General features: G+C 35.3%; 1 protein-coding gene across 1 annotated transcript; it reads right to left on the reverse strand.

The window, feature by feature from the left end:
• Positions 1–6,665: 6,665 nt before the first annotated feature.
• LOC135128883 (odorant receptor Or1-like) lies at positions 6,666–8,546 on the reverse strand. Its single transcript, XM_064055959.1, has 6 exons — positions 8,009–8,546; positions 7,730–7,955; positions 7,579–7,678; positions 6,997–7,101; positions 6,776–6,931; positions 6,666–6,722 (listed from the first exon to the last, which is right to left on the reverse strand). The coding sequence occupies exons 1-6, from the start codon at positions 8,544–8,546 to the stop codon at positions 6,666–6,668; spliced, it is 1,182 nt and encodes a 393-aa protein (XP_063912029.1).
• Positions 8,547–10,422: the final 1,876 nt, after the last annotated feature.

The following is a 10,422-nucleotide window of genomic DNA, read 5'->3' on the forward strand; positions in this document are numbered from 1 at the left end:
TTAGGTTTAAAACACAAATTTAACACATTGTAAAGTTGGTCACAGAACATACTAACATCTCCAGTTGGAGATCGATAACAACTAAACAATAATAAGGTATTATTAGAGTCTAACTTGCAGGAAATTCCACAGATTTCAAAATTTTTGTCCATACAAAAATGATCTAATTTGATAGCTTGTACGTTTAGACCTTTGGCACACCAAATAGCAACGCCACCTCCGATCACAGACTTCCTACAGTAATAAGAAACTAGACTGTAATTACTAAAACTAAAACTACTAATTGAGGTATCGGTAGCCCAGGTTTCAGTTAGACAGATAAATTTAATATTTCCGCTATATGCATTCAATATTAATTCTAATTCGTTACATTTATCTACACTTAAACTTCTAACATTTAACAATAAATAATTAGGATTCCCTATTTTATTCTCTAAAAGTTCCGGCCTTACGAAAAAATCTGTACTGCTTAACAATAATACGTTCTGGCCACTTACCGGGATCATACAGTTGTGTTAGTAATTCATTGTCAAATTGAGTGCTAACTTTAAAGGAAGCGTTAGTACCTTTAGAATCCAGTTTTGTTACCGCAAATTGATTGTGAGGCCAATTTTCGGTTAAGTGTTTTTCAACATCTTCTTCTTTTGTTTTGGGATCACAACCTCCAACGTATAGCCAGATTCTTCTATCGGGTGCTTTCAGAGACTGCTTTCCTGAATCATTCCCATTGTCATTTCCACCTGTTCCCTTTATAACGTTTTGTTTAGGACGAATGGGTTGAATTTTCGTCCTTCCGGTATCCTTATCTGAATTGGTAGGCGGATTTGTTTTCTTCATTTTTTCCTTGCTACGATTATCTTTATCGCTATTTTTTGGCACCTCGGTATCAAAAAACTCTTCTGAATCAGTCGAGGTGTCTAATGCTTGAACTTGAATATTTTGGTTATCTCGGTCTTTCATACCATTGCCGCTGACATAATCGAATAACCTATTGTTAATTTCTGTCAGATGATTTATTTGATCCTCCAGATCTTCTATTTTTTTCAGAAACTTTGCAGTTTCGCGTCTTACGACATCACTCACTACTTGCCGTAGATCACTCAATTTCACTAACTGGTCGTTAGAATTGTTTTCCTTTTTCGAATTACGAGTATTTGTCATTTTGTGAGAATATAAACGACGTAATTTGACAACAATTACGGAGAGCGATAAAGACTACGTCCGCTCACTCGCTACCATAACCTCAAACATAAAAGATAAGATAAGATAAGATAAAATTTATTGCCCAACAGAATACAATGTTCCATTAATAGGACATTTATATAAGTATATGAAAATATAAAAATTAATCAAAACCCCTCAACTTAACTTAAGAATTAAATGATAGAATTACATGTATCCTCAACTGTTTGATTTAAAGTTCTTCAACTGCAGTTGAAAATATCAATATCTCCACTGAATTCCAATTTACTTAGTAAATATATGATAATATAAACAGGACTTTTCCTACCTATATTAGTTCGTGGAGTCTGGCAGTACAAGGTGACCCTATGTCTACTGTTCAACCGGGGAACATAAAATTTCAGCTTACTTAGCATTTCGCAACAGCCTAACTTACCATGTATCAATTTATACAAAACACAATAGCACTGTTAATCCTACGATAACGTAGCGATCTCACTGCAAATTTGTCTAACAAAAAATTTTGAGCACAATTCCTCACTGGCCACTGTTTCAATTCCTTGAAATAAAGATACTTCAAGAATTTTCTCTGAATGTTTTCAAGGGAAGTGCATTGATATCTGTATTATGGAAACCAGGCCAGAGAGCAATATTCAAGCTTCGTCCTAACAAGGGAATAATACAAATGTTTCAAAGTTTGGATGTTATCAAAATTTTTGCAGATCCATAATATAAAACCTAACACCTTCATAGCACTGGTTACAAGAAAATCAATGTGGACTTTAAAGGTAAAGTGCGAATCACCTAAGTCTTTAATCTCTGAACATCTTATTAGACTAACACTATTTATTGAATACTCAAACATTAACACGTTCAGCTTATTTGAATATGTAACAACACTGCACTTATCATTGTTAAGCAGAAGACAATTATTATAGGACCAATGATGTATTTCATTGAAGGAAAGGACCAAAGAGGACGAAAAAGGATGAAAAAGGACGAAAGGGACGAAAAGGACGAAAAAGGACGAAAAACGGCCGATAGGACAAAAAGGACGACAAGGACGAAAGGACCAAGAAGGACGAAAAGAACGAAAAGGTCCAAAAAGGACGAAAAACAACGAAAGGGAAGAAAAACGTCGAAAAGGACGAAAAGGACAAAAAGAACCAAAAAGGACGAAAAAGGCGAAAAGGACGAACAGGACCAAAAAGGACCAAAAAGGACGAAAAGGACGAAAAGCACGAATAGAACAAAAAACCACCAAAAAGTACGAAAAAGGACGAAAGGGACGAAAAGGACGAAAAGGACGAAAGAGGATCAAAAAGGACGAAGAAAAAATTGATTGATTAAAAAAAAAGGATTGAAAGGTCGAAAAAGGACGAAAAAAGACGAAAAGGACGAAAGGGCCAAAAAGGACGAAAAGGACCAAGAAGGACGAGAAGGACCAAAAAGGACGAAAAGGACGAAAAGGTCCAAAAAGGACGAAAAATGACGAAAGGGACGAAAAACGACGAAAAGGACGAAAAGGACAAAAGGAACCAAAAAGGACGAAAAAGACGAAAAGGACGAAAGAGTACGAAAATGGACGAGAAGGACGAAAAAGACGGAAAGGACAAAAACGGACGAAAAGGACGAAAAAGGACGAAAAGGACCAAAACGGACCAAGAAGGACGAAAAGGACCAACAAATACGAAAAAGGACGAAGGGGACGGAAAGGACCAAAGAGGACGAAAAAGGATGAAAAAGGACGAAAGGGACGAAAAGGACGAAAGAGGACCAAAAAGGACGAAGAAAAAATTGATTGAAGAAAAAGGACTGAAAGGTCGAAAAAGGACGAAAAAGGACGAAAAGGACGAAAAGGACGAAAAAGGACGAACAAGGACGAAAAAGGACGAAAAACGGCCGAAAGGACAAAAAAGGACGAAAAAGACGAAAGGACCTAGAAGGACGAAAAGTACCAAGAAGGACGAGAAGGACCAAAAAGGACGAAAAGGTCCAAAAAGGACAAAAAAGGACGAAAGGGATGAAAAACGACGAAAAGGACAAAAAGGACAAAAAGAACCAAAAAGGACGAAAAGGACGAAAGGGACCAAAAAGTACGAAAAAGGACGAAGGGGACGGAAAATGACGAAAAGGACCAAAGACGACGAAAAAAGATGAAAAAGGACGAAAGGGACGAAAAGGACGAAAAGGACGAAAGAGGACGAAAAACGACGAAAAGAACAAAAAGGACAAAAAGAACCAAAAATGATGAAAAAGACGAAAAGAACGAAAAGGACGTAGAGGATGAAAAAGGACGAAAAAGGACCAAAAAGACGGAAAGGACTAAAAGGATGAAAACACCTAAGAAGGACGAAAAGGACGAATAGGTCCAAAAAGGACCAAAAAGGACGAAAAGGACGAAAATGGACCAAAAATGACGAGAAGGACAAAAAAGGACGAAAAGGACAAAAAGAACCAAAAAGGACCCAAAGGACAAAAAAGGACGAATAGGTCCAAAAAAGACGAAAAGGACGAAAAAGGACCAAAAATGACGAAAAGGACAAAAAGGGACGAAAAGGACAAAAAGGACCAAAAAGGACCAAAAGGACGAAAAAGACGATAAAAGACGAAAAACGACGAAAAGGACGAAGGACGAAAAGGACGAAAAGGATGAAAACGACGAAAATGGACAAAAAGGACGAAAAAAGACGGAAAGGACGAATAAGGACAAAAAGGACGAAAAAGATGAAAACGACGAAAATAGACGAAAAGGTCGAAAAAGGGCGAACAAGACGAAAAAGGACGAAAAGTACGAAAAGGACGAAAAGGGGCCAAAAAGACGGAAAGGACTAAAAAGGATGAAAACACCTAAAAAGGACGAAAAGGACGAATAGGTCCAAAAAGGACCAAAAAGGACCAAAAATGACGGAAAGGACAAAAAAGGAGGAAAAGGACAAAAAGGACCAAAAAGGATCAAAAGGACGAAAAAGGACGAATAGGTCCAAAAAGAACCAAAAAGGATGAAAAGGACGAAAAAGGACCAAAAATGACGAAAAACACAAAAAGGACGAAAAGGACAAAAAGGACCGAAAAGGACCAAAAGGACGAAAAAGGACGATAAGGACGAAAAGGACGTAAAAAGACGATAAAAGACGAAAAACGACGAAAAGGACGAAGGACGAAAAGGACGAAAAAGATGAAAACGACGAAAATGGACAAAAAGGACGAAAAAAGACGAAAAGGACGAATAAGGACGAAAAGGACGAAAAAGATGAAAACGACGAAAATGGACGAAAAGGACGAAAAAGGGCGAACAAGACGAAAAAGGACGAAAACGACGAAAAAGGACCAAAAGGACCAGAAAGGACGAAAAGGGCGAAAAAGGATGAAAAAGGACGAAAAAGGACGGAACAGGACGAAAAAGAACGAATAGCACGAAAACGACCAAAAAGGACGAAAAAGGACGAAAAAGAACGAAAAGCACGAAAACGACGAAAAAGACAAAAAGGACCAAAAAGGAGTGAAAAGGACGAAAAAGGACCCAGCAAAGGACGAAAAGGAAGAAAGCGGACGAAAAGGACGAAAAGGACCAAAAATGACGAAAAGAATGAAACAGGACGGAAAAGACGAAAAACGACGAAAAAGGACGAAAAAGGACGAAGAGGACGTAAAGGACCAAAAAGAACGAACGGGACCAAAAAGGACGAAAAGGGCCAAAAAGAACGAGAAAGGATGAAAAAGGACGAAAAGAATCAAAAGGACAAACAGGACGAATAGGACGAAAAAGGACAAAAAGAACGAAAAGGACGAAAAAAGACGAAAGAGGACGAAACAGGACGAAACGGACGAAAAAGAACGAAAAAGCACTAAAAGGACGAAAAGGACCTTCTTTTGACATATATCAAAAAAATTTTACGTCAAATTTTTAAAAGTTATGACGTCGTCAATGTTTTTTTTTAATAAGAATGGACAATTTTTATTGCATTATTTGATAAAGCTTATTTTTCTGCATATGACAATGTAGTTTGATGTAGGGGTTGCACAACAAATTTTCAGTACTGTCGAGACTTATACGAGTAAGTTGTCACAAGTTCTCACCTGTCATTAATGTCATTTGTAACCTGTTGTTTCTATTGTTTTAACGTTTTTCAAGTGTGAGCTTCGATAATTTTCGTTGGTCCAAGCTCAAAACAACAAAACAATCGCTTTAAAAACACATTAGAGATGTAATCAACAGATTTGTTCGAACTGGCAGTGTCAACAAAGAAAAATCTCTTAGAAGACCTTCAATATGTGAGAAAGTTGTTGATGATCTGAGACGACTAGAGCAGAATCCGCAAACATCTTTGACAAAATTTCCTCAGCAGTCAGGAGTTCCTGTTGCAACATGAAATTGAGCAATGGGCATTGACGAAAAGATTACAGAACCTTTTTGAAATTATAAAGAGAGTAAATATGTGTCCTTGTTGCTTTTTATTATAATGAATCAATTTTATTATTTTTTTTTTTAATATGAAGCACTTAGGCAACCAGTTATACAGATGCGTGTGGTATTTATCGTGGTTCTTGGGCATTTAATACGCTCGAAACTGAGAGGCGGCACGTGTTCATAACCTATTTTGACCTTATAATCATTTATAGAAAACCTGTATGTACTAATCATGTGGAAATTATGTCTCATTAAGACAGTTCCAGTATAGTTCCACATTTGCTGAATAGTTAATCTTTTAATAGTTCAGGAAATATATTTCTAAGAAAATGAAGATAAGTGGTTTCCAGTTATACCAGCCTAAACATTGATTCCAATCTGCTGTTGATGGTGACTGGAACGTACGTACGTAAAACAAGCTTCATCCGTAAACATCACTATTGCAGGAAATATTTACCATTCCCACCCTACAGAAGAACATATAATACATTATTATACATAGTGAGACCATTAACTCGACAAACAGTAATTTATGTGACGTAGCACAATCCGAAAGGAGCTTGACAAAAATCAGGAATAGCAAAGGACCCAGATTTGAACCGTGCGGGACGCCCGATGTGGAAATAGGACTAGTCGAAATAAAATTTCGATATATAACAAATTGTCTGTTCAACAAATAGGGTCGGAACGGATGAACCCGAGGTTGAGTAAACCCAAGTCTATCTACTTTTCCAAGTAAAATGTGATGATCTATTTGGTCAAAAATTTTGTCATAGTTGAGTTGTTAGACCCAAATCCGTGTTGAAATGGCGTGATTAAAACCAGTTGGTCTTCTTGACGTTAATTTTCAGAAAATTGCTATTAGTATATAAACAATCCAAAATTTTGTTACATTAACTAGAACAGCTTTATTTACCATACGATTATAAATTTATAAAAAAAATGTAAAACATTGTTAGATATTATTTCCAAACAAGAACTATTTTTATACACAAAATAGTGCACTAACTAAACAACCACATTCATCTTGTACAAGTAATAAACTTAATGATATAAATGTATATTTTAAGGGTCACTTTAGATCTATATTATAATTTTCCAGAACTGCCAACAAAGATCTTCTCAATATCTAAAAAATACACATTACTATAGCATTTTTACTTTATTATGTATTTGTTTTACCATTGCGAACGTATCCAAAGACATGTCAACAATTTTTCCACATGTAACAACCATGGGTTTTTTAGCACGTTCCATCAGAAGGATCAACGCTTTACGACATCTTACGTCATATTCGTACCATTTACCCAAATAAATGGCATCCGCAATTGTGTTGCTCTAGAAAATAAACATTGATAACGAACTGTGATAGTTCCAGTTTTATTATAATTCCAGCTTTTTACCTCGTCATACAATACGGTTCCAAAATAGCAATACAAATAACTCTCACTTAGCATAGCGATAAGATACATTACCATAGCTAAGAAATCGAAACTTAGAAGCTCAACCTAAAAATGAAATTTCATTGCACATAAGTTTGAATGCAGAATATACAGGGTGATTTCGAAATATATGCCATAATTGTAACCACGAAATCACCTAACGTAGTAATGTGGAAATATAGAAAGCACAATTTAAAAGTCGAATCCAACTGCTCTTCCAACACATTGTTTAAAAACTCGAGGTACTGTACCGCACTACAAACTGTGAAACTCCAACTTCAGTTGCAAGTCGGCGAGTACTGATGTCGGGCTCTTCTTCGACGCGTTCCAAAATTTGTTCTTCAGTTTGCAGTATTTTTTCAGTTCTATCACGGCCACGATCATAAGGCTTGCAGGCACCATGATCTCGGAAATGCTGTACCACTGACGTATTGAATTTGAAAAATTCACCCTTGCTTTTTGGTTCTTAATCCTAGTCCTATTCCCCATATTTTTACTACACATATTTCGAAATCACCTTCTTTCATAAGTGTTGAGACTCACCAACGTTAACTCCAAACAAGAAACACACAGTACAACGACGCCTGCTACAAACTGGTTAAAAGCAATTTGCGAAAAACAGTATTCGTATTCTTTAACAAATCTTAAAAAAATCCAGTTAAAACAAAATAACCCCTTATCGACTAAATTTTACTCTAGAATGAGATTGTGATGGATAACACATTTTCTAATTTTGTCATACATTAACGTGTTCCCGCTTGCTTGATCAAAATTCGCACTTCTCCCAACTTCGTCCTTAACATGTTCACTAAGAAACTGTAAATTGTTCTTCAGAATTTTTATTTGACAGGTAGCTTGATATGCAAGTCCTGCTATTAACGGATCTAAAACTGCACTTGTATATGCACCATATCCCCCTGCTGCAACAAAAAACACATATATAGATAATTTTCACAACGTCAATAGTAGTCACCTATGACAATACATATATAAGTATAAGTAATGTAGGACTTTGGGGCATTCTTAACATCAAAAGGCAGCCACAAATCCGTCGGCAAGACGTGATTTTTCCAAGAAATGGGTCGACTGGACCAACTAATAAATCCTCCGGTAACTGCAGCTAAAAAAAGCGCTGATGTTCGTCGACACATTTTAACACACTCTTTAAGAATCTCCTCATGTTCGCTCCTTACAACTTCGAAAATCGCAGAATCGAAGTAATGTATGCATCTTTTAATGCGCTCGCTGTTGTTCAAAAAAGGATACAATTTTAGCACGAAACACACTAATTCTGCCAAGAGAAAAACGCTGTCGGCGATTTGGGTGAAACGAAGGTCTTCTTGGAGAAATAAATAGACGCACTCCAGAACAGGAATAGGTACTACGAGTAGAAAGTACATGATGTACGTATGTATGCGATATAGAGGTTTATATTTATCTGGAGGGTAGAGAAAAAAGAAGCGCATTGCTTTTAAATTGAAACGGAAACTTTGTTGTATGATTGAGGGCATTTTGTAGAACTAGTTCTAACGAGAGTTTGATAAGAAGTGTCGATTTAGATTTTCGAGTAGATGGATCCATATGAAATTAATTTTTCATCAAAGGCTTGAAACCTAATATTAAACAGCTCAGACCCAGTTCTTGGATATTACGTGGGGAAATTGTACTGGAAAGAATTTTTCTCCGGAAATCCTTAATCAAAAATTTAGTATCTTAATATCTGATTCTGTTTGTTCGGAGTTGAAATTTTTCAGTGAAACGATATCTTATTCTTAACGCACAAGCTCTTCTACGATAAAAATAAGTTGAAACGTGTTGATAAAGGTATAACTTTCAAATAAAATTATTTAAAGAAATATTTTAATGTATTATTAATATTACATAGTTTTCTTATAATTAGAAGTTTTTATCTGAAATATCCTCAACTAGAACATTTTCCGGTAAGTACAAGTGGTACATATACTTTTTGTTCTCTAAAACATGTTATAGTTTTTTTTTCCAAAATTTGTTCCTTGCACATCTCAGATCTGAGTGACTTAAAAACAGCCTTTTTGTAAATTTGACGAAACATAACTCCAAATGGCACAAGAACACCCGCTGTATTTTTTACAAATGGGAAGCAAAGAACCAGAATTCTAAAATCAGTAATTAAAATTTTATTTAGTAAAATGTCAAAAACTATCTGCGGGAAATTTCTAAAAATTTGTTGCAAGAAATACTTGTATTCAAACTTAATTCTTAGCCTGTTCTGCTATTTTGGACGTTAACACAAAAAAAAACGGAATATTCAAATCTCGAGTTCTCGTTTCTCAAGCTACTAAATTTTCATAAAGAAATATGAATTTTTCATTTATTTTACTGAATAACTTTTTGATTATTAATTTTAGAATAATGGTTGCTTTTGATATTTGGTAATAAAAAAAAACAAATTCTTTTATTAAAATATATGCTGGTGATGTTCTATTCAAAAATATAAATTTGATGTCATTTCCGGTGTTACCGAAAGAAGAACGTTACAGGGGTTGTATTAAATAAAAAAGACACCCTGTATATCGACAGTTTTAAGAGTACATTTATTTTTGTAAGAAGTTAAGCTTTCGGTTCATTTTCTCGGATTCCAACCAAAGATTTCCTAAATGTTATCACGGGACTTTAAATGCGCTATATTTTTGAAACTAGTGCGTCGAAATCTACATCTGTGAATTTTCTAATAATTTTTCGGCAACTTTTTCAAAAGCAAAATTTTTCAATATTTCGTGTTTTTGAAAATTTGAGCCTATTTTTGACCATTTCCGAAATTCAATCAAATACATTTTCTTGTAGATTTCGACCTCCAGAAGACACTTTCGGCCCTATTTCTTTAACAACTCCTATCATTTTTCCAGAATCGCCAGTTGAAATACCGCAATTTTTAGGATTTTTGAAAAAAACTGGATTGCAAACCGATTATTTCCTAAATATTTTCCCGAGACTTTAAATGCGCTATATTTTTGAAATCAATGCGTCGAAACTCACATCACTAATTTTTTTGGGAATTTTTCGACAACGTTTTTAAAAACAAAAGTTTTCAATATCGCGCTTTCATGAAAATTTCGCCCATTTTCAACCATTTTCAAAATTCAACGAAATACATTTTCTCATAGATTTCTACCCCCAGAAGTTCCTTTCGGTCCAATTTCTTGGATGACTCCTACCATTTTTTCAGAGTAATTGAATTGTGTCATTTTTTAGGATGTTTCAGAACAATTAGATTTCAAACCAAATATTTCTTAATAAGTTTTTGGGCGGGGCTAAGCTTAACTTCTTACAGTCTTTTGTAACCAAGCAGTAGCCCCGCCCACCCAACCGTTCTTTTTTTTTTGAAATTAAAACTTGCATTTTTATTGC

Source organism: Zophobas morio, unplaced genomic scaffold (genome assembly GCF_036711695.1).
Source record: "Zophobas morio isolate AGI-343-1 ecotype UQ-CSIRO unplaced genomic scaffold, CSIRO_AGI_Zmor_V1 ptg000014l, whole genome shotgun sequence".
Classification (NCBI taxonomy): Eukaryota; Metazoa; Arthropoda; class Insecta; order Coleoptera; family Tenebrionidae; genus Zophobas; species Zophobas morio.